General features: G+C 39.4%; 1 protein-coding gene across 4 annotated transcripts in view; it reads right to left on the reverse strand.

Moving 5' to 3' along the window:
• Positions 1–25,873, reverse strand: part of LOC127583658 (cystathionine beta-synthase-like) — a 59,543-nt gene that overhangs the window by 19,326 nt on the left and 14,344 nt on the right. For 3 of the 4 annotated variants that reach the window (XM_052039862.1, XM_052039863.1, XM_052039864.1), the window contains exons 2-8: positions 22,735–22,872; positions 18,086–18,192; positions 14,566–14,700; positions 10,913–10,992; positions 5,547–5,681; positions 5,208–5,277; positions 3,502–3,593 (exon numbers count right to left, since the gene is read on the reverse strand). In XM_052039862.1, coding sequence (XP_051895822.1) covers positions 3,502–3,593; positions 5,208–5,277; positions 5,547–5,681; positions 10,913–10,992; positions 14,566–14,700; positions 18,086–18,192; positions 22,735–22,872 — 757 coding nt within the window. The remainder of the gene's footprint in view (positions 1–3,501; positions 3,594–5,207; positions 5,278–5,546; positions 5,682–10,912; positions 10,993–14,565; positions 14,701–18,085; positions 18,193–22,734; positions 22,873–25,873) is intronic. The other variant, XM_052039865.1, reaches the window with a different exon arrangement.

A 25,873-nucleotide genomic window follows, 5' to 3' on the forward strand; every position in this document is an offset into this window, starting at 1 on the left:
GCCCCTACAAATAGAAACATTCTCTCTACTTTTAATTAAAACTCTTCATCATTTCAAAGATCATCATTAGACCACACACAACAGTCTCATGTCAAGAGAAAAGGACACCAGCTTGCTCAGCCTTTGCCTACAATGAAAAACAGGTACTGAAAGTCCTCTTAGCTCCTTCAATAGTGCCTTTCTTCTGTCTATAATATGGACATTCCTGAAACAGTATTATATTTCTCATAGATCGCCATAGATAAGTGTTCTCTGTACATGTGTTTGATTGTATATACAGCAGCTCTGAAGCTCCCTAATTGCAGTTTCTCCTTGTGTTTCACTAATTAAAATAATTTTATTGTTTTAACCCGATTAATTTTTTTTGTTGAGGTAAATGGGAATGTTGATGAAGGAAATGTGGTAGATGTTTCCTCCAAAGCCTTTCAGAAAGCATTTAATGTAATAGCTGGTTAGTAGACTTGAGGAATAAGGGGGTTAGAGGAAGCATGGGTAGAACATTGACTTGAAGACAGAAAATAGATTGTTGTGGTAAGTGATTCTTTCGCAGACTGGGGAATCATAGATTGTGGTGCACCCTGGTGGCCAGATCCCAATTATTCTTTTTGATATATATTTTTAATGACTTGGATATAGTTGTGCAGAATAACATTTCCAGATTTATAGATGACATCAGACTGATGTGATAAAGGGTGAAGAAGAAGCAATAAATTGCAAGTGAAGGGTAAAGGTTATCAGATTGGATGCCAAGGACAGATGAAATTTAACACAGAAGTGTGAAGTGATAAAAATAATCAGAAATACAATATAAACCAATCTAAAGCATGTGCAGAAGCAGCAAGACCTGGGTATACATATATATGTGCATTAATCTTTGACAATGGTAGGACATGTCAAGAGAGCAGTTACAAAGACAAACTAGGGCACGGAGGCATGGAGTACAAAAGCAGGCAAGTTTTATTGAACCTGTACAATACGCTAGTTAGGCTACAACTGAAGGATTGCATCAGTTCTGGTCACCACACTTCAGGAAGATTGTGAAGATCCAAAAACGGTGCAGCAGAGATAAGCTGGAACGGTTCCAGGGATAAGAGATTTCAACTATATTAGACATAGTTATTCCATGATTTATGATTCAGAGAGTGGAAACAGATTACCATGGGGTTGTCATAGGAGAGTTTAACTTTCCTAATATAGATTGGGACTACCAAAGTGCTAAGGGCTTAGATGGGGTGGACTTTAAGTGCGTTCAAGCAAGTTTCCTCAGGCAACAGATAGAAGGCCCATCTAGGGAGAGGGAAAACTTGATCTACTCTTGGGAAATAGGGCAGAATAAGTGACTCATTGGGGGAGCACCTTGAGACCAGTAAACATAGTTCTATTCGTTTTAAATTAGTTATGGAAAGGGACTGACCTAGCCTACAAGTTAAAGTTCTAAATTGGGGCAAGGCAAATTTAGATGGTATTAGACAGGAACTTGTAAAAGTTGATGGGAGTAGGTTGTTTGCAGGCAAAGGGACATCTGACAAGTGGGATGCTTTTAAAAGTGAGATATCAAGAGTTCAAGATCTGCATGTTCCTTTAGAGTGAAGGGCAAGGCTGGCAGGAGTAGGGATCGCTGAATGATGAGGGATATTGATGCTCTTGTCAGAAAAAAGAAGGAAGCATGGGTCAAGTACAGGCAGATGGGATCAAGTGAATCCCTGGAGGAGAATAGGGGATGCTGGAGTGTACTCAAGAAGGAAATCAGAAGGGCAAACAGGGGCATGAGTTAGCTCTGGCAGAGAAAATTAAGGAGAATCCAAAGAGATTTTATAAGTATATCGAGGGAAGAAGAGTAACTAGAGAAAGAAAAAGGCTCCTCAAAGATCAAAGTGGACATATTTGTGTGGAGCCGCAGGAGATGGGTGAGGTCCTCAATGAATATTTCTCTTCTGTTTTTACTGTGGAGAAGGACACGAAGACTTCAGAACTTGAGATAGTTAATGTGGGTGTCTTGGGGATAGTCCACGTTACAGCAGTGGTGTTGTTGACAGTGAAGATGGTTATCAGGATTTACAGAGGGATCTTGATCAGCTGGGTAAGTGGATTGAGGAATGGCAAATGGAGCTTAATTCAGATAAGTGTGAGGTATTGCATTTTGGGAAGACAAATCAGGGTAGGACATTCACAGTCACGGGTGGGGTCCTAGGGAGTGTTGTAGAACAGAGGGGCCTAAGGAGTACAAGTACATTGTTCCCTGAAAGTGGTGGCACAGGTAGATAGCCGTCATAGGAAAGATGTTATAAAGCTGGAAAGAGTGCAGAGGAGATTTACAACTATGTTGCCAGACTCTCGGGACTAAGTTATGAAGAGAGGTTGAGCAGGTTGGGACTGTTGGAGAACAAGAAAAGGAGGGGTGATATTATGGAGGTAAATAAAATCATGAGGGACATAGATAAGGTCAATGTACACAGTCTCTTTCCCAGGGTTGGAGAATCAAGAACTAGAGGGCATAGGGTTAAGGTGAGAGGGGAGAGATTTAATAGCAACCTTAGGGGGAAGTATTTCACCCTGTGGGTGGTCAGTATATGGATTGAGCTGCCAGAGGAAGTGGTTGAGGCAGGTATATATTAACAACATCTAAAGGTACTTGGACAGGTACATGGACAGGAAAGGATTTGAGGGATATGGGCCAAATGCAGGAAAATGAGTAGCTTAGATGGGAATCTTGGCTGGCATGTACTGAAGGGCCTGTGTCCATGATGTAACTAAAGGATGAAACTAAAGTGTAAAATTAACACAAAATAGGGAGCAACAAATAATCTGCTGGAGGAACACAGCAGACCAAGCAGCATCTGTGGGGTGGGGAGGGGGGAAGGAATTGCTGGTGCTTCAGGTCGAAACCCAGCAGGATCATTTGTTTCAGGGCGAAACCCAGCACAGATGCTGCTCCACCCACTGAGGTCCGCCAGCACATTGTCTGTTGCTCCAAATTCCAGCATCTGCAGATTCTGGTGTCTCCACCAGATTGGGATCCTTGCTCTGGAGAGTCATGGAATCACCAGTGTGGGGAAAGCAAAATGATACTGAGGGGGCTAACATTGCAATATTAAGGCTGAGTATTTTCTACCTTTGCTGTTGTGGTCTGTGATAATTAAAAAGGGACATAGAACACTTGAAACATGTGTATTCATTTTTCCTGGGGCAATATCACTCCTTATGATAAATAAAAAGTTTAACCCTATCCCACCTACAACAAGATGTAATAGAAAGTATCTTAGATTCAAGAATGTTGATCAGATAGAGAACTTCATTTTCTCTATAAATCCCATTTAATCAATTAAAGTTGGTGCCAGGCAGGCTGGACTACTTTTTACATTAGTGCTCTCACTTTCTAAGTACTGAAAAAGTCAATAAGAATTATGTTTCCTTGCATGCATTTCTTTCGTCTTGAAGGCTAATGGTCCATAATGAGAAGTTGTTAACCAGCAGCTGTTTGTTCTCCGCTACATGACAAACCTGGCAGGTGGGACATTTCTCCTTGAACTTCCATGCAATGCCAGTGATGGTACCGCCAGTTCCAGAACCTGCTACCAAAGCATCAACTTGACCTAAGGAAATAGAATAAAGTCTCTCAGTGTTGCGGTCTCTCAGATGATGGAATTAGAAAATATTCAGTGATTTTTTTCAAACTGCTCTGTCAATGATTATCTCTTGGAATGTAGGACAGGCTTACATGACTAATTATTCACAGGCATTCTTAGCAAAAATTAAATCTCCATAAGTTTTCAGAGGTGTTTGATTTATGTTCACAATTAGGCAACTCTAAACTGATTCATTTAGTCCATAAAATCTATCTTTGCTTCCATCATTGATTTAACCATTTGAAACATCTCACAGGAAATAAAGTAATGGGAAGCAAAGGGCAAGAATGGATTAAAATCATGGCTTCTGAAAGTTATTCCCTGAAACTCATGTGAGAAATAGCGATTTTTTTCCAGAGTACCAGGGCTCTGGGGTGTAGGGGAAGAAAGGTTACAATTGGTGAATTGTGTAAGACAACCTAGAACCATAGGAACAAAGCATGGGAAATTCGGTCACATGGCGAGAGAATGTAGAGTTGTATCAAGGTTGTAGAGATAATGAATAGGTGGGGATCTGAGTCCAGGAACAGAGCTCTGGGCCAAGACTAGATAACATATATTCAGAGATTGAAATCAGACTGTGGACTAGCTTAAGTATGTGAAGGGTGATCTGTTCTGTTAACTGAGCTGCAGAAAGTTAAGCTTCATTCAGCATGATATGAGGCAGGCTGGCAAATGACACAACAATACCCCATTGTCAATGGTGGAGAAATAGAGCTAGATTGGTTATCAATGTTCCATGGAAGATGATATTAGTGCTTGTCGATGCCGTTGCTAGAGCAGTGGGTAGGTAAAGAGCTGAGGGTCTTGAAATGACACTGAGTACCATCAGAGGTGAGTGGCTGGACATGGAGGAAGGAACTAATTGAAAATTATTCATTTGTAGCACTAAGATTGGTGACTATGTACAAATTCTAGTATGAACAGGTTGCAATAGACCATACCTTTAGTTAAGGGAACGATTATGAAGACTCCTTTCAAAAATCTTTCAAACACATTTGTAGTTGGGGTCTGCCACTGAATATAAGCAGGAAATCTCTGCTGGACTAGATGCTTTAGCATTTCCAGATAGAGACATCTTTCTCCTTACTGGAGTGGTTGCATGGGCTCTGCTGTTAGCTCTGATACTTTCCACAGGTGTCCACCTTCAACGCTACAATATCCAATCATCCACTGGAGAAGTAAGGTGTCTGTTCCCATGTCCTTCCTGCCACTTCTGTCAGGTCACTGAAATCATCCTAACTACTTGAACTCGTGGTTCTTCTTGAAGTTGCTTGGTATTTTCCCACACAACTTTAGAAATTATGTATGGATGTGAATTGTGCTTGTATGAAAACCCCTCCTCCCAGCCCCAGAAGAAACTAATGTGGAACTAATAAGAAACTAATAATATAAGAAACTTTAGAAATTATGTATGGATGTGAATTGTGCTTGTATGAAAACCCCTCCTCCCAGCCCCAGAAGAAACTAATGTGCCTTCAATTGTATGTTTTCATTCACTTTAACAATTTCTTGCACTTTATGCATTCTTAGCTCAGTTAAGGATATTTTCTACAAAAAAGTATTATCCATTGCACATACCATCACATTGGTCCAGAATTTCCTCTGCTGTTGTGTCATAATGTGCTAATGGGTTGCCTGGATTTTGATACTGAGGACAAAACAAATATTGACATTAACTTTTGTTTATTTGAAAGCAGCGCATTTATAGCCAAGCCTTACAATTTTACTGGGAAACATTGGGGCACGTTTTTTAAAAAAAGGAATTGAAGCTCTCTGAAAATGCCATTGTACTATTTGAAATAAAGTGGCTTGCCCCCTGCTGAGGAAATCAAGGTTCCACTTAAAATACATATATTCTACAATGTATTGGTGTAAGATGTAGGATGCCAGTAGTTATAATGAAAGACACGTTTTCACCTGATCAAAGACATGCGAATTTGGAATTTCTTTCTTCAGTCTCCAGGCCATTTGAATATGCGAGTCAGGGCTATTGCAGTTTGCAGCATCTGGTGTCCTCACTATTTCAACCCCCAAGGATCTTAACACATCGACCTGCATAAAATGAAAATATTTGAGAAAATGTAGCTAAAACAATGAAGCTTCAAGAAAAGATCAGAAGTTGGAAAAAACACAGCTTTTACCATAAAAAACTTACAGATGTAACAAGACACACTAATGGACGCGAAACTCTATACAATTTTCATTTTAATGTCAGTAGATAATTATTACTCACCTTTGTTGGGAGTTCAATGGAACAGAAGAAGTTAATGATGATCTACAACAATAAATCAACCCTTTCCAAGTTCCCTAACTTGTTTTTGGCATCCTCAAGCAGTTCACCTAAAGGTTTTATTATGACAATAAACAGAAAATGCTGGAGGAATTCAATAGGTCAGGCAGCATCTATGGAGGGAAGTAAACCGTCGAGGTTTCAGGTTGAGACCCTTCATCAGGTCCGGAAACCTCAACCTGAAATGTCAACTGTTTATTTCCCTCCATAGATGCTGCCTGACCTGCTGAGTTCCTCCAGCATTGTGTGTGTATTGTTCCAGATTCCAGCATCTGCAGAATCTCTTGTATTATTATGACAACCAGTGAGAAACTAAAAGAAGGCAAAAAACATTTGCTACTGCAGAGAAACTTTCAATGTCTTAGGACAAACCCACTTCGGCCAAAGAAGTTTAGAAGTATTATTGCAGTTGGGATACATATGAACATTTCCATATTCAAATCTCCTTAACTTCTTTTTGTTGGTATTCAATTACTTTTGCAATATACAATATCATTCTGTTAGCTTTCCTAATGACTAAATCTACCTGCATACTAACTGTGATTTATGTACCAGGACTTCAGGTACCTCTGCATTTCAGAGTTCTGCTATTTCCCATCATCTAGGTAATGTTTTTTTTATTTTTCCTGTCAAAATGAACAATTTCACATTTGCAGTCTTTAAGGTAAAAGGTTAAGAGAGCAGGAACAGACCAAATGGGCCCTCAGGCCTGGTCCACCATGGCATGAGATCATGGCATGAGATCATGGTATGATCATAGACTGAATTCTGGATTCCATCCTGTTCCCTACAACCCTTTGTTTCCCCATAGTCCAAATTCCTATCTATCACAGCCTTCATTATGTTCAATGACTCAGCCTCTACAACTCTCTGGGGCTGAGAATTCCAAAGACTCACAGCCCTCTGAGAAGAGATTCCTTGCCATCTCCATCTTAGATGGGCAATCCCTTATTCTGAAACTGCATTCCTCATTTCATCTTTCCCCATGAAGTAAATAACCTCTCAACATCTACCCTCTCAAGCCCCTTTAGATTCAATAACATTACATCTAATTCTTCTGAACCACAATGTGCAGATCCAAACTGCTTAATTGTTCCTCTTAAGGCAAATCATTCATCCTAGAAATCAAATTAGTTAATCTTCCCTGAACTAATTCTGATGTAAATATATTTCTCTCCTTCAGTATGGAAAAAAAATATACATTTTTCCAGCTGTAATCTCACCAATGCTTTGAACAATTGGAGCAAGACTTCCTCCTTTTTTCTTTAAATTCATCCTTCTTGCAATACAGGAAAACATTTCACTTGACTTCCTAATGACTTGCTACAGTTGCATGCTAAATTCCAAGTACTCAGTTACCCAGAATTCTCTGAGCAGATTATCTGTAGTCTCTCTCCATTTAAACAATATTCTACTTACTGCTTTCTATTAGTGAACCATCTTTCCAAATGAATGTATTATACCCAACACCACAAGCTCTTACCTTGTGCAGTAATCTTTATGTGGCACCTTAGTAATAGATTTTAAAAATATCGTGTATTTCCAGCAATTAGTAGTAACCAAGTTAATATTTGAGGTCAAAGACCTTTCTTTAGAAGTGGGAAAGAGATATAAAGTTTTTCAGTTGTACAGGAGGTAGTGGATAGGACAGAGGGAATATCTGTGATAGGGTGAGGCCAGGTCAAATGGGTTAATGGGGGAAGTTTTTAGAGGGTGATTACGCTGCTTGTGTTATCTGTTGCTAATGGCGAGGCGATGGGACATGCCCAGCAGGTCAGGTTGTACTAATGGAGAGACAAAAACAGAGCCAATATCACAGATAGATGACTTACAGCAGAAATGATCAGTTCTTTACAGACAGATAAAGCAAGTTACCTAAAGTTGGAGAACTCAATATTGAGCCCAGAAAATGAGCCTGAAGGGGTGATGAGGTATTACTCCTCAAACTTGTGTTGGGTCTTATTGTAACAGTGCAGGAAGCCACAGACAGAAGGATCAGAATGGGAGTGAGATGGATAATTAAAGTTGCACTACCACTCTGAACACTCCCATTCACCTTTTTTCCACCCCAGATGCTTCAAGAGAAGCTAAAGCACTGGGCAGAGCATAGGGAAGTCAAGCAGCACGTAATAAGGAAGAACAGCACAAGATATATCACCTGTCTTTCCAGCTACCCTACTGTATCCAACACTCCCACCCCTCCCCTGGAGAACATACAATTATTACAGGTCATATAGGTCCGATGTCCTTCATGTGGATATTTGCCACACTTAGCTGATCTGACCTATATGTGACTCCAGACTCATCAAAAGTTGATCACATGGGGTAACTCTTAAATCTTCTCTGAAATGGCCCAGTAAGCCACAAGTAGGCATGAGCAATACACGTTGGCCTTACCAGTGACATCGACATCCCGTAAAATGAATTTGGAACAAAAGAGAACTATCACAAGGAAAAGTATATGAGAGGAGTCCTCTGCAACAGAGCTCATAGAAAATTTCTTTCAGCTAGTGTGTGAGAGGCAGCTGTGTGATTCTACCCAATTTCTCTCTTTGATGATAAGTTGATGTCCATGCACTCTCTACGATAGTGGGTCATTTCAGTTTGCCGTCAGGATAGGTGTCCTACCCCTGTTTCTACATTCCTCTAAAAGATCTAAAAAAGAAGAGCCAGGGTGCAACATGTCATTAGCTGACTAAGAGAATTTACAGGAAAGCTCATGGACCCCTCTCACTGTATAACAGCCAGCCAGCAGTGTGTTAAGACCAACAACTTAACAGGGAAGGTATAATCTGTGGTACTCATACCACTTGGTGAGTTCCTCAAGAACTTCTTCCACCTTTCATATAGTCAGTACACAGTTTGTGTGCAAAAAACATGAAAAGGTAGAGGTAGCTGAAGAGATTGCGGAGGAATTAGTAGTGATCTTTCAAGAATTACTAGATTCAGGAATAGTTCCGGAGGACTGGAAAATCACAAATGTCACTCCACTCTTTAAGAAGGGAGGGAGGCAAAAGACAGGACATTTTAGGCCAGTTAGCCTGACTTCAGTGGTAAGATGTTAGAGTCCATTATTAAGGATAAGGTTTTGGGGTACTTGGAAGCGCATGATAAAATAGGCCAAAGTCAGCATGGTTTCCTTAAGGGGAAATCTTGCCTGACAAATCTGTTGGAATTCTTTGAGGAAGTAACAGGCAGGATAGACAAAGGAGAGTAAGTGGATGTTGTTTACTTGGATTTTCAGAAGGCCTTTGACAAGGTGCCACATATGAGGCTGATAAACAAGATAGAAGCCCATGGTATTACAGGAAAGGTACCAGCATGCATAGAAGATTGGCTGACTGGAAGAAAGCAAGGCAGAAGGGAGTAAAGGGGGCCTTTTCCGGTTGGCCGACTAGTCGTGTTCCACAGGGGTTACTGTTGGGTCCGCTACTTTTCATATTATATGTTAATGATCTGGATGATGGAATTGACGGATTTGTGGCCAGGTTTGCAAATGATACAAAGATAGGTGGAGAGGCAGGTACTGTTAAGGAAGCAAGAACTCTGCAGAAGGACTTGGACAGGTTGGGAGAATGGGCAAAGAAGTGGCAGATGGAATACAGCGTAGGGAAGTGTACGGTCATGCATTTTGGTAGAAGGAATAAAGGTGTAGACTATTTTCTAAACAGGGAGCAAATTCAGAAATCGGAGGTGCAAAGGGACTTGGGAGTCTTAGTGCAGGATTCCCGAAAAGTTGAGTCGGTAGTAAGGAAGGCAAATGCAATGTTAGCATTCATTTCAAGAGGATTAGGATATAAAAACAAGGATGTAATGTTGAGGCTTTATAAGGCATGGGTCAGACCACATATGGATTATTGTGAGCAGTTTTGGACCATATCTAAGGAAGGATATGTTGGCATTGAAGAGGGTCCAGAGGAGGTTTACAAGAATGATCCTGGGAATGAAAGGGTTAACATTTGAGCCGCATTTGATGGCTGTGGGCCTGTACTCACTGGAGTTTAGAAGGATGAGGGGGGGATCTCGTTGAAACCTACCAAATAGTGAAAGGCCTGGATAGAGCGGACGTGGAGAGGATGTTTCTAGTAGTGGGAGAGTCTAGGACCAGAGGGCACAGCCTCAGAATAGGAGCACATCCCTTTAGGACAGAGATGAGGAGGAATTTCTTTAGATGAGAGTGGTGAATCTGTGGAAATCATTGCCACAGATGGCTGTGGAGGCCAAGTCATCAGGTATATTTAAAGCAGAGGTTGATAGGTTCTTGATTAGTAAGGGCATCAAAGGTTACAGGGAGAAGGCAGGAGAATAGGGTTGAGGGAAAAATAAATCAGCCATGATCAAATGGCGGAGCAGACTTGATGGGCCGAATGGCCTAATTCTGCTCCTTTATCTTATGGTCTTATGATCTAAGGTTACCACTGCCACAGCGATATATGCAGAAGCTTGCTCAATGCATTCATTATTTGAAAGACAATCCTCAAAGAGCTTTGCAGAAAAGATGGTGTCAGCTTGAACCTTTCAGTCAAATGACAGAGCTGAGCCTTGTCACTTACTGAACCACTGGTGCTACAGATTTCTATCAATATTGGCTTTTCAAAGGCTACCCTAACCCTAAATCTTCCTGTCTCCAGGACATGACCCCTATATCTCACAGGTTTCACATATACCACTAACAGATAGGCAAAGGAGCCATCTTATGGAACAATGGTACTATACCATGCCACACTTCAGCTGGGCACAGCTCAATTTCTGTTGGTGTAAAAAAGTTACAGCCCAAGTGTGTAATGGCCAGCCCATCTTTTGGAACATCAAAGACAGTGGGAGAAGATGTTAAGAGCAAAGATAACGATTACAATTTTGCATTATAATGTGATCACATTTTGCCATTTGCTTCAACATTGCACAATTAATTCACAATTACAAGAGTTGCTGCCTCAAATCAATTGAAGCTTAATTTCTTTTGGCAGGTATGAGCTCATAATGCCTCTTTTACCTTTTCTAAGCTCATCTTTTCTGGCATGACAATAATGCAGCGATATCCTTTCACCGCAGCCACTAACCCCAGACCAAGTCCTGTGAAAAGATGAGAATATGTTTAACTCACCAGCTCTTGACAGAACCTAAAACCCTCCATCCAAAGCTATGATCCCTTTTAATCTCATTACATTTTTTCTTGAACATTAGGTATGATTCTATCTTTTAACTTCTCATCATGATTTTCCCTGGTTCACTGGTATGAAAGTGTGAAGGGAAATATGCGCTTCCTAAAGCGGCGGTCATTTAACTCTAGACCTACTGTAGCCAAATAGAGTCATAGATTCATAGAGTCATACAGCACGGAAACAGGCCCTTTGGCCCAACATATTCCAAGCAGACCAAGATGCCCATCTAAGGTAGTCCTATTTGCCTGTGTTTGACCTATATCCCTCTAAATCTTTCCTATCCATGCCTCTTAAATTTTGTTATTATACCTGCCTCAAACACTTCCACTGCACCAAGAATGTACTTAACTCCCGGTAAACCAACATTGACTAAAAATTGACTGAGATCTGCATTTGAGTTTCCATCGTAACTTATTTTTAATAGAAAACTGAAGGATCTGCAAAAGGAGTCATTCATAACCCAAATACACATTTTAATTCTCTGTTTTCACCCCATAGCTTCTGTGGCAAAACTTTCCACAGAACTTCTACATCAACCGATGTGTTTACCAGAGTCAGACATTTTCAAGATGCTGATAAACTTAGTGTTCTTCTCCTCAAAACAACTTGCTTGTGAAAATTGAAGACGGGGACAAATTAAATCAAGTAATTTATGGACATATGAGGGGTTATTTCAACACAATAGTCAATCAGTTATCAGAGGTTTGACTTATTTATGATTAAAACAAAAGGTTCTGGGGACAAACCCTGAGCAACGTATGGGATTGAGGGCAGAATTGGTCACCTGTAGAGATGGGAAGATGTTCCTTCAAGTGTTCACAAGAATAAGTTATGTTCAGAATTAGGGTTAGAGAGAATTACATGTGAGCTGAAGTTACCCTTAAGAGTAACAATCTTACATAGTTTTAAGAGTACAGGTGACTCCCATATTACGGGGAGTTGCACTCTGAGAAAACGATCCGTATCGCAATTTGAATGGGAAGCCACGTCATCTGTGCATGCAGCAAGAAACATAAGTTGAAAAAAATTAATTTTGTATTTATTTATTTACTGTTTTTCACACAAATTCCATGAGAGTGAATTTTATTCTGTTTCTCAAATACTTGGCGAGTGATTTGTGAATTTTGTAAGGGTGAATTTCCATTACCTGAATGGCCATAACGTGGAGGTCACCTGTGTAGAGACTTTATCAGGGCAGAGTATTTTGTAATATTTATTCTCATATAATTCAACTACACTTTCTTGTAGTGTTTAATGTTACATTATCTGCAGAACATTATATCATACTAGTTGTGTTTATTTAGTTTTATTAAGAATTCTGGGTTTTTGTTGCTTTGAATTAAGACCAGTTTTATCCGAAATGGATGAGTTCAGGCCAAACTCAAAATAGATTTAAAGGAAGAATTACCTAGTCTACCGATTCTTCTGCAGGCAGTACTTGATATTGAGTGCAAGGATATGTATGAGAAAACTTAGCTCTCAAATAAGTAACCACTCTGTGCCACCAGTATCCCATTATGTAGTCAGCTGGTCCTAGTATGACTGTTTATTCAAAACAGAGACACTGTGGCCTCCAAATTCAAATGCAAAAGCCCATACATCTTGTGTGTTATGCAAATGAATTGAAATGTAAAATTGATAACAAAACATGAGTAATTAGGGGTGACCTGATAGAGGTGTATAAGATGATGAGAGGCATTGATTGTGTGGATAGTCAGAGGTTTTTTCCCAGGGCTGAAATGGTTGCCACAAGAGGACACAGGTTTAAGGTGCTGGGGAATAGGTATAGAAGAGATGTCAGGAGTAAGTTTTTTACTCAGAGAGTGGTGAGTGTGTGGAATGGGCTGCCGGCAACGGTGGTGGAGGCTGATACTATAGGGTCTTTTAAGAGACTTTCGGATAGGTACATGGAGCTTAGAAAAATAGAGGGCTATGGGTAAGCATAGTAATTTTTAAGGTAGGGACATGTTCGGCACAACTTTGTGGGCCGAAGGGCCTGAATTGTGGTGTAGGTTTTCTATGTTCTATGTTCTAATCAGATTAGGCATAGAAGAATATGGTTCTGATGCAGGCAAGTGGGATTAGTTAAATGGGCAAAAAAGGTCAGCACAGATGTAGTGGGCCAAAGGGCCCTCCTTTGTGCTGTAGACTCAATAACACTATGACTCTATGAATACACATAGAATAATTGACGCTTCTGTTTCATTGGACCTGGAGTGGAAGATCAGGATAGAGTGGGCCACAGACAAAGAAGCAGACCCCAATGGAAAAAGGCAAGCCTGACACCCCCAAAGATTTCTCACCATCCACAAGACACAAGTTGGTGTCGTGGGGGAATACTTCCCTCCACTCTCCTGAACGAGTGCAATTCCACTCAAGAAGCTCAACACCATCCAGCATAAAGCAGCCCCCTTGTCTGACATTCCATCCACCATCTCAAACATTCATCCCCTTCACCACTGGCATCCTGTAGTTGCAGTGTTACCGTCTGTAGTCATCCACCATCTACTTTGACATCAGATCACATATCAGCCTTTGAGGTTCCACAGAACCAGAAGCATGAAGCATGAATACCAAAAATGAAAGTCAAATTGCAGAACAAAGGGCAAATCCTCCAACAAGGGAATGTTTGTTTAATGATGTCCACTGGACTTTGTGGGACAGGGCAGTGAACGATGAATCTCCATTTAACAATCCACTTGGATAGGGCAGACCTGTAAGTGGATGATGGAATAGTCTATGGCCATATCCACCACTACCCATGAAGCTGATGAAGTAATGAAAATGTGCTCAAGTGGGTTAAAGAGGAACACTACAGATCAGGTTTGTGATACCATAAACCATACCTCAGTGACAAGTACCTGCAGAAAAGCCAAAAACCGCTGGATGTCTAGAAGATCATCAACGTGAAAAATACTTCTTGCCTCTCTCCACTGATCTGCTGTGACCTGATGAGTATCTCCAGTATTTTCTGTTTTTATCTCAAAGAGACTGCAGGTGTTGGAGATCACCTGTGAGGTCCATGTGAGCAGTGATGAGAAACAGATTAGAAGGGATAGGTTTGAATTATTGTCTTATTGCTAAGTGTCTCCTGGGGATTAGGGATAAAACTCAGGCATACATTGATCCAGAGGACATGAATACCACAGTGGGAGTCCCTGTAAGTCAACCTTTCTGTATAATTCAGGGCAGCCAATCAGCTGACAAAGTACCTCCAAAATACACAAGAAATTCCATTAATTTGCCGCTTAGGGTGCCTACAAAAAGGTCTCCATGTACTTATCAGTTGGAATTTGATTAGCACAGACTGGATATGGTTAAGTTACCATGGTTTATGGTCTTTTACTCTGAAAAATTATTTGCAATTCACATCTACTTATACCCCAACATTCTGTAGGTCTTCAGGTATACTCCTGGAGATCAGAATAAAGCCCAGCAAATGAGGCAGAACCAGTGTGACCCAAAAGCTGACTTTAAGCTGTACCTGTGTTACCCGATGTCGGTTCGATGATGACATCACCTGGTTTCAGAACCCCCTGCTTCTCGGCATCCTCGATCATCCGTAAAGCAATACGGTCCTTAATACTCCCAGCAGCACTGAAGAACTCACACTTAGCCACTAGAACAGGTATAAGCAAAATTACACTTAGGGAGATGGTAGTTCCAGTTGACTTCTTTTCAAAGTGTTTTCAATATCAGACACAGAGGAAAAAAATATAGGAGCAAGTTCAAATTAAAAACCACCACAAAAATATTGAGTTAGGATGGTGTCATATAATGTAAATGGTTTAAATAATGTTATATTTTCAAGTAAACCTTCTCATAGGACATGTTCTAATGCACACCAATTGGGGGAATGACCTAACTTTGATTGCTATTGTTAAGGGGATGCAAGAATAAATGGGATTAAAAATATGGTGGTGAGTATAAGTAACGGCTGATACACTGGTATATCTTTAGCAAGAGTAATGGAAGGTGAGGGTTTTTTTTCCCCACTAATAGTTCAGACAGGTAGAACTAAAGAACAATAAAGTGGAACAGTCAAAGATAAAAACAACCAGACAAGTATTATATTAAGTAACCTCAAAACACAAAGGAAAAAGAGCAGGTGTTTTTAAAAATGTTGTGCTGCAAGGAAATTTTTCACAGCTGGAGACTTAGATAGACAGAAGATGAGCCAAATATGCTCCACGTCATCACCACGAGGCAAGGGAGATTTCAAATCTCATTTCTCATCTCTGGCCCCCAGCACAATGCTAAATCATGGAAGGGATTATCATCCTGCAAGGAGGAAGGAGCAGCCTAAAACTTCACTTTTGGAGTTAGAGGATCATTCCTACTGACTTAAGAAGGAAAATAAAGCAAAAGGTTATATTCAATGGCCTCTGCCAAATCCAGATCTCCTTCTCACTGACTTCACCTGGTGGAAAGCTTACAGACAATTTGCATTCTGACTTAAAATTAAAACCATGCCTTAAGATATCATCAATCCATAATTAGCACATTTATGTGTCACTATGTTAACTTCAACCATGTCACCCTAGAAGAGCAATACAAGTGAAACATCAGAATTCAAGTAAAACAGAAGTAAGTTAATGGACACACAAGAGAGACTGCAGATGCTGGAAATCTGGAGCAACACACACAAATTGCTGGAGGAACTCAGCAGGTCAGGCAGCATCTATGGAGGGAAATGAACAGTCGATGTTTTGGGCTGAGATCCTTCATCGGGAAATTGAGAGCAATCTAATTAATCTTGAACTTTGAATCTTGAACAAAGCAGACAATACAGGTAATGAAAATCAGGTAATCAAAATCAAACTGCTTGTGCAGGGATCCTGAAATGTTCTGTTTTTATGTCAGACTACACAGGCACAGAGGACAAGATGTCTCAGGCAGCTGGGAAGCTAGGTGAAAAGAAATTATGGTAGGTAAGCAATGGCAAATATTTAAAGAAATAATTTATAATTCAAAATAAATATTTATTTCCTTCAGAAATAAAAACCCTACAGGAAAAGTAGTTCAACCATTGCTAAGAATGGAATTTAAATATGGAATTGAATGAAGCGGCTTATAATATTCCCAAAATGACATAACAGGTCTGCGTATTGAAAGGAAATTAAAATTCACTGGAGAAGATTAAGAAAATATCATAAGGATAAATTAGCAAGAGACATTCCACAAAATGTAAAATCTTCTGGAGGATTCCTTTTGGGCATAAACAGCAAATGGAGAATGGAGAATAAAGAAGTGGAAGTGATGTTGGTAAAGCAGTAGAACTGGAGAAATTAATGTGAATAAAAGTTAGCAAAGTTAACTTTTATTCACATTCAATGAATTCAGTGAATATTCCCACACATTCCAGTCCAGACAAAGAGGCTCAACCCAAAACATTGACCGTCCATTTCCCTCCATAGATGCTGTCTGACTCGCTGAGTTCCTCCAGCATTTAGTGTGTTGCTCCAGCTTCCAGCATCTGCAGTCTCGTGTCTCCAAAAGTTAACAAATCCCATGTATCTAATGACCTACATCCTCGGATCTTTAAAGTAATGTCTACAGAGAAAGTGCATGTATTGGTTCTTCTTGCAGAAGTCCCAAGATAGTAGAGTGGTCTTGAAGGTTCAACAAAAGTTATCATACTACTCAAAAAGGAAGGGAGGAGAGAGATACCATAGATCCATCAGCTGGGCACCCCAATGGACAAAACACTCAAATCCATTATTAAGAATGTGGTAACAGGACACTAGGAAATCATGATATAACTGGACAGACTCAACACATCTATGTAATGGAAAGTATCTTTGACCAACCTATTATATTTAAAGGGGAACCAGTGGATAAACAATAACATACAATAAAGTGAAATACAAGAGATAATCATGCAGAATTTTCACTCACATTGGTAAAGTATTAGTCCAGACTAAAAGTTGGTTAATAGATAAAATACAGAGAGTAGGATAATTTCGTCTTTAATTTTGGTATCTAATAATTGAAAGAAAATAATATTCTTCAATATCAGAGAGCTTTGGTGAGACCATGCCAGGAGTATTGGTCTCCTTATCTAAGGAAGGATTTACTTGTCTGAGAAGAAATGCAACAAAGGCTCAGCAGACAGTTTTCTCAGATGAGGGAAGCAGCTTACGAGGAGATTTAATACCAGCCTTAAATTTCCCAGTGTTTAAAAGAATCAGAAGTGATCCAATTGATCCAGCTATGGATTCTAAAACTGGAGCTTATCGTTTCAGAAGAATGGGTCCACCATATAGAACTTAGAGGAGGAAAGATTTGTGCAGGTGGTTCTGAACCTTTGGAATTCTCCACCCTAGAAGGCAATTGATGATTAACTGATGAATATTTTCAAGACAGAGATAATTACAGAAATGGAGATTTTGCAGGAAAGTGGCATTGAGATGAAAGATCAGCCATGATCATTCCGAATTACAGAGCAGAGCAACATTTCAATGGCCTATTCCTCCCATTTTACATTTTCCTATGAAATTGTAAGCCTCCTAATAAAGGGAAATTCCCCTTTGTTATTACGTATATTAGTGATTTTGTAAATAAGATGGGGAAATTCCACAGTCATCATTTCTAAAAAGATAAAAAATATATAATACTTTCCAGTGTTGCTAAGTCCTCCTGGTGCTTATTATGACCACTTTAAGTATTGGATATTATTTATTATTTTCAGTTTCAATAATACTTTTCCAGAATATTGGTGAATACATATTTCCCTGTAAAATTTATAAGCATGAAGAAGAATGTTCCCTCAAATTCTGGTCTCTATTTTAATCAATATATTGCTTGCCTCTTTATTACAGTAACCACTCATATAATTGGGATTGATCAAAGTGCAGCAATACACAGCTAAAATACAGCCCAGAGCTTACACTCATTGCTGCCTATATTCATATGCTACATTTCCAAGGCATTACTAAACATCACAGTCTATAATATGGAAGAATCTACATTAAATCATGAAAGACAATAATAACATTACTTACATAGTTCACATTTGATTCCATACTCTTTTGCAATATTATTGATTCGAATGAGGGGAGTGTTACCAATTTGACCAAGGACATTTGGGAAAATCTTGGGTGAATTCTTGCTGCAAAGAAAATCAATGGCATCCAATTTAGCCCAGTGCTGTAATACACAATAAAATTCTCTAGTAATAACTACATCGCTTGATGTGCTGTTATCTCTATTATAATAGCAAGATCCTTGATTTGATCTGTGGTCTGTGGTGAATTAGTTAAGCTCACATAGGTAATTTGGAATGGGCAGCAAAGTGGCACAGCTAGTAAAGTCACTGCCTTGCAGCAGCAGAGACCCAGGTTCAAACCTAACTTCAGGTGCTGTCTGCGTGGAGTTTGCATTTTCTCCCTATGACTGCATGGGTTTTTTTTCCCAGGAGATCCAGTTTCCTCCCACATCCCAAAAACGTGCAGGCTGCTAGCTTCATTGGCCAATGTAACTTGCTCCTGTTGTGTAGGTAGGTGGGAGAATCTGGGAATGTTTATGAGAGTGTGGGGAGAGTTTTTAAAAAAATGAGATTAATGTCAGATTAATGTAAATGTGGTTGTTCGATGCAGACTCTGTGGGTTTTTGTGCTGTATCTCTCTATGACTCTGTAACTCTAATATTCCTGTTCTCCTGCCATGACCCATCTTGAAAATGATATATCGGTGAGTATCAGATGGAGGCAGTGCCTGGACTGCCATTACCTGCAAACTACACTCCAGTTCTTGCCAACACTCTGAAATAAAACAGAAAATGCTGGTACACTTAGCAATGCAGGCAGCAGCAGCTGTGGAAAGGAAAACAAAGCTTACAGTTCAGGTCGAATACCCTTCAGCAGAATGTCTGTAGTGTTCACTCTGTTCCTCTTTCCACAAATGCTGCCTGACCAGCATTTTCTCTCTTTATTTCTCCATGTGCTTTTTCTAATTTTAATTTTTCAGACTCCCAACACTTACTATATAGCTTCATTCATTCAGGAGTTTCTTTAGGTAATCTATCATTACTGCTTGTAAAGTTAGAGACCTTCAAAGAAAATGTCAAACATTCTTGTTGGTTTCAGCTAAAAATTCCACAACACTATGTTAGGAGATCTTCCAATCTTTCCCTCAACAATGTCAACAGAATTTAGCATCTGATCATATATTTAATTGAAGCTTCTTGCAATCACTGTCCTGTGCAAAACTGCTCATGAATTCATCTGTGTGAGGTAAACTAAAAAGCAGTGGGATAAGTTTTGATTTGGCGGCTGGTTTTGGGTGGCTGTCTCACAAAGGGCACCAGTCAATGAGTGTCCCATTTGGTTTGAGGTGCTGGTCTTGTCAGCAAATGGAGAGTGAACACTTTGAATCAGGGTAACTTGCTGCACGGACACGCTCAGGCAGTGTGGATGGTAGGTCCCAGAGATGGATGGGTTGAGGGGTGCTAGTTTCTGAGATCAAGGGGAGACTGCTTCAGCTCTTTGGAGCTCAAGGAGCACATCCAAACCTGCTGGATATAAGACTCCAGTAATTTAAAGAAACATTACAAAAGCTGCAAGATTTTCTGAGTGAACTCACAGCCAGGGTCATCTTGTTTTCATCATTGTCTCCAGCAGAAAAGAACCCAAGCCCATGAGGCATGGCTACAATGCTGCCTGCAGGGAAGGACCAACCATCCCTCAATTAAAGACTCCAGATTCATGCAGGCCAGGAGGTGAGTTGATCTTTTATATTCTGCATTTGCTTTGGGCAGGTTTTTCAGAGTATTTAACGCATTTATTCTATTCCTCAGTTTATAAACTACAAATCTGTAATGAGTAAACTAATTATACTTCAAATACAGGTATTGTGTCAGGTCGAAACATAATGCTTAAAATAGAAAATGTAATGAAGCCAAATGTATGGCAATGAATACAGCCTATTGCCTCAGTCATGATGAGATGAATCAAAAGTGCTCAAAGATGAATTTCTCTCCCGAAAACCTCTCAAACTGTCAAATTTCCCTTATACAGCTGGATTAGCTATGAAAGAATGCAGAGATCAGCAACTTCAGAGGAAGGGTTTAAATTACAGCTTTAGATGTTTATGAGTGCTGTCAAGTTGCTCTCAAAAGTTCAGACTTTCTGTCTGTGGCCTCCTGCAATTATGATTTTCATTTGATCTCAGAAGGTGGGCACGTTAGACAAAGCTTGAAGTTTACTGTGCTTTTGAATCCCAGAATCATTGAAATTTATGGTATAAAAGAGGGCCATTCAACCCATCGTGTCCATGCCAGCCAAAGAACAGATTTCAGGTTAATCTTACCCCTCTGTTCTTTCCAAAACCCTACAGGTAATATGTCTTCAGATACTTTTGAGATGTGATGTGTTTTGCCAGCTCTACCATCCTTTCACATGGACCCACAACACTTGTCAAGTAAAACATATTTTTAACTCTGCTCTAATCTTCCTACCATTGACTTAACTTCCCCAAGTACTGACCTCAATGAGAAATATGTTCTGATTCTTTATCCTATCTAGGCCACTCAAAAATGTTAAACACATCAGTTAAATCTCCCTCATTCTTTTTTGTTCCAAAGAAAATGATCCCAACCTGGATAGTTTCTCCTCATAACCATAATTCTCTGGCAAAGGCCTTTGGTACCATGTAAATATAAGCTGTTATTCCCAGACCTCTGGACTAAGGGGTTTCAGGACTGGTTTCCAAGCCTGAGCATCCTTGGTGATCTTAGCTTCACGAGAAAGTAAATTAGAAGTTACATTGGCCTCATCTTCAGTTTGATAGCCTGTTGACAGAGTGCAGACTCTGAATTGCCCACAATTCATCAGGCCTCTCAGATTAGGATACTCATGTTCCACTCCACAACTTATTGGTGAGTCGATCAGCTGAGCAGAAGCTTAATTGTGTGGACGTCTAACCTCCAGGACGTTCCCCCAGCATGAAACTTAGCAACAAACTAATTGGCACAATGTAGTTAGTTGACAGCCCTTCCCAAACTTTTAGACTTCTGCCATCTAGAAGGACAAGATCAACAGGGGTAGACAATCCTACCACCTGCAAAATTCTGTCCAGTTACATAACAACCATCCTGACTTGGAATTATACCCCCAATTGTTTAGGTATCTGGTGTTACGGACTCAGTGAAAGTCCCTTTAAGATAGAGAGTGTGTGTGTATGTGTGTGTGGGGCGTGCTTACGTCAATAGAAGATAAAGGACGTAATGACGTTGTTGAAGAAGAAGAAGAAGAGAGAGAGAGAAGGGAGAGAGACACCAGCCTGCTTGTTTTTCTCTATCGATGGATGAGAAACAATAACTGTGTTTGCCACTGAAATCCATGTATGGAAGTTGGAAGTAATCCGGTGGAGTTCACTTTGTTGCTGACCTGTAGAAGGAAACAGGTATTTGTATGTGGACGACCACGGTTCGGATGCTTTTCGGGGTGAGGAAGTCACTACCGAGTAAACACTGAAGTGTCGTTTGGGTTCCATCGTGGAACATTTGGATTTCGTATGTACTCTCTCTATGTTTTTCTACATCTACATCTTATCTTCAGACAACGGTGGTTGTTGAAGAAGCCCTTGCTCATGTTTCACCTCATGGCTTGCGGAACTGAACTTTAAGAACCATTCAGGAACTGGGAGTTTTGGACTTTGTCACACACACACACGAAGAGTTTAGTTTTGGGGTTAACGTTCGAGGTTTAACATTCTTGAATTCTAACATACTAACATTTTTACTTTTATTTTACGTATTATCAATAGTAGTGATTAATAAAATAGTTTTTAACACTGAATCATGCTCAGTGTGTTTCTTTTGTTGCTGGTTCATGACACTGGTCAAAGTCATGGAATCTCCCTACCTAACAGTACCTTTATCAGAAATGTTGCAACAGTTTATGAAGGCAGTTTACCATTACTATCTAAAGGGTTGTTAGTAACAGGCATTAAATGCCCAGGTCCTGTGAGTGAATAAAAAATAAATCACTATTCCTTTGTCATCACTCCTGGAACTCTTAACACTTTACCACACGGACTGCAGCAGCTTAAGGAAGTGGCTCACTGCCACTTTCCCAAAGATAGCTAGGAATTGGGCATAAATATTTACTTTGGCAGAAATGTTTGCATCCAAGAAAGGGATAAATACAAAATAAAACATGAATTTTAGGGAATTCTACAAATAAGAGCAGCTTCTATGCTTGCAGCGTTTATGCTTCAGGTCTGCTGAACCCCTTGATTAGATTACAGTCTTGCAATCCATTCTGTATTTACTCAGTGAGTGTTGGAAAGGATTCCATTAGTTGAAGCAGTTGTAGATAATATATTATCTTCCAGAGAGTTAGGTGAATAACAGAATAAATGAACTGAATAGTTAATCCAGTGTCCTTCATGTTTAAAGATCCTGATAACTCATTCAGGGATATGTCAAATGCATTTGGACTTTAATAGTTCAAATTGAATCATCATGTCAATCTTTATCAACACCACTGACTTCTAGATTTACAATACCTGAATGCAATCTCCCAAAACATCACTGAGAAATCCATAGTAAGAAAACATTCCCAGAGACTATAAAGCAATGCTTTAATTTATACAGCTTTAAGCGTCTTGTTTTTCTGAAACTATGACCTCTCATTGTATATGATACTCACACCACATCTTTGGAGTGTGGAGATTTAAATGGTGGCATTTCCAGATTCCAGGTACACTGAGATGGGAGGTCTTGCTCCAGCTTTCCCCTTGCTTGAAGCTCTTGCATCTCTTTAGATGTCTCCATGTCAACCGTAGAGCTAAGAGCAAATTAAAAATGATTGTATTTTTTACTTATATGCTTCCAAATTTGATAAATGATATATTGAATGTCCATGATGGACTGAGCTAAATCAAGGCTCTCAGCTCAATTGACTGAATTCACTACATCAACCAGTAACATTTAGGCAATGATAATTATAGCGTAATGGACCTCTGTTCTCTGGTTTAAGAGGGGATTCCTCTTCTGGGTTCTTGATCCTTATCCTACAATCCTACAGTCCATGGTCTTGTTGCCATGGGACATTGAGGGGGTCTCAAACACTTCATGGGTGCATTGTTTGAGGAAACAGTGACATTGACTCATTGTAAGAGAAGGCATTGAATTTATATAAATGTAGAGAAAGATATATACCAGTTGTATTCTGAATAAAATATATTTTTGAAATAAAATTAAAATCGATTTTTATCTTTACTGAAGTACTGTAACTTTTGTCTGAGAGGAGCTTGGAGTGTGGTTGGAAGAACAGTGTGGTTGGGCATGGAATTGTGTTAAGGAGGTTTGCATTTCAGTACCAAATGATGAGGAAATCTAATGGTTCATGCCAGTTCTCCACAAGTTCCCCAACTTTATTTCAATCAAGCTGCAAATTGAAATACAAAGGCATGCAAATAAACTGAGATGAATATGCTAGCTAGAAGTTATTTTTTCTACAAATGCAATGCAGTAAATGAGTCATCGGCTTATCAGAAGATCAGAAAACACTTCTCAACCCATTGTGCTGGGACAACACTGTCCACCTCTAAAAAAAGGAGATAACAATGGCAACACAGGCTGCTAAAGAGGAGTCTAGCTTTCTCAATTGTAATACAACAACTCTCAAAGAGGGAAAGCCAGTAAATCCTAATGCAAGGTATTTAATCTTAAGTAAGACAACCCAATGAAATGAGTTGGCATAAATTGTTTATTGTTTTATATTATTTTTGGAAGATTCTTGTTTTCATAATTTAATGAATATCTGACCAAACCTAATGGTTCACAACGTATCGCAGGTGCTGAAAATCTGAAAAACAAGAAATACCAGAAATACGATGCAGAGTAAAGAACTTCATGATTTTAATTCAATCCTTATCCCATCTTGTTTTAACTTTGAAGAGAAATACGTATGTAAAGGTGAGATTTGGAGCTCATTGATACAAATCACACACACTAAATCTGATATAAAAGAAACCTATTAGATTTTAAAAATGTGTTCAGCAACTTTCAGAAACTTGTGCATTTGGAATTTCTTTTACTCAGATTTTAATTTTTTGTTTTACAGATTTCCTAAGTTGTGAAGAGCGTATTTAAAAGAAAAAAACCTTAAACATTTTCTGTACGTGCTGGGAGATCTTAGTACCCGCATGTTCCACATCTGGACTCCAAGCAGAGTCCAGTAACAGAGTGTACTGACCAGGTTAACAGATTTAGGACTTCAGTGTTTGAATGTGTATGTTCTAAAGTCCTGAACTTCTTTTCATTTAAGGGGGGTAAAGGATGTTAATTTGCTGTAGAACTCCTGGCATCAATCAGCAAGATGGAGCCCATTAGCTTTCCAATATAGCTCACTATGTAAACATTGACTGTGGTATTTCTGATATTACAATAGTGACCACACATTAGTTGAAAAATAGCTTAGAATGTTCCAAGGATGTCAGAAATGAAAATCTCTCTTTTTTAAGCATCTTTCACAGAATTTGATGACCCAAGATCCTGGAGGAATCATCTTATATTTTCTCTGTTAATACCCATTTTCTATTGAATAAGTTCAGATACCCAAAGATCAACTTAACCTGAGATGAACACAAACAAAGCAATTCCAATCATTTTCTCCTGTACTGCTTATGTAAAAAAAATCACTTTCTCAAGCTGTGATCGATCACAATATCCAGTTTAATCACCATAATGGCAGTCATTATAAGAACTTATACTACTCTTGTTTTCCCAATTGCTCCATGCAATTGTACTTACTGCTGGAAGCCCTCATTACAGCACATTTTAAAATTAAAAGTAGTTATTAAGAATTAGATAAAAATAAATCACATTAAAGCATACCTGTTGAATATCAGTGGACAAAAGCTGATGCGTTTCTTTCCAAAGAAGGTACAGGTCTATGGGGAGGGTAAAGGGAGGTAAGATTTGTTCTGCAATACATCAACAATGCGCTGGCAGATAGATTGATAGGACTTGGTATCTATCTCCAGTGCTGTGACTTTATGGCCCATGAACCCTCCTACTTTGTATTTTTCCTCCTAATTCATTACAATTTTCTTTACAATTTGATGGTAAAATTATTTGCAACCAACTTCTCTTTCATTTTTTTTTTGCTTTTAAATTTTAAAAAAATCAGAAGGGAGTTATTTTTTAGCATTTCAATTTGTTATAATCTGAAATGAATTGTGTGAATAGATGGTGGATTTTGTTTTGTTATTACTGTCTCACAGAGGATATGGGGATCACAGTCAAGACCACATTTCCCTAATTCCCTAATTGACCCAGACTCTAGGCCATTGCAAAGGGTGGTTAAGAGTTTGGTCTGGAGATAGCATACTGGGCAAAGTTGGCAGAATTCTTTCCCTGAAGGACATGAATGAAGCAAATGGGTTTTTAATGGCAACTTAATAGTTTCAAGGTCCACAATACTAATACCAGCTTTTTGTCCCATTATTTTGCACTGTGGTCCTGTTCGTTTCCCACCCTTGATTTCTCAGTCTTCCGTGTTTGTTTTTCTCCTTCCTGTCCTTTGTTTCCTGTCTCTCCCTGCCATTTTAATTTTAACCTCACCCAACAGCCCATGGGAGTGGATTGCAACCCATCCCACTTCTCCAGAACTGCTTCCAACATCCAAAGAACTTAAATCCCTCTCTCCTGCACCATCTCTCCATCCACACATTCATCTGGTCTATTCTCCTATTTCTAGACTCACTAGTTCGTGGCCCTGGAAGTAAGTCTGAAATTTTGTTCTACTTTTTAAACTTATTTCCTAACTCCTTAAATTCACC

The sequence above is a fragment of the Pristis pectinata genome, chromosome 27 (genome assembly GCF_009764475.1).
Source record: "Pristis pectinata isolate sPriPec2 chromosome 27, sPriPec2.1.pri, whole genome shotgun sequence".
Lineage (NCBI taxonomy): Eukaryota > Metazoa > Chordata > Chondrichthyes > Rhinopristiformes > Pristidae > Pristis > Pristis pectinata.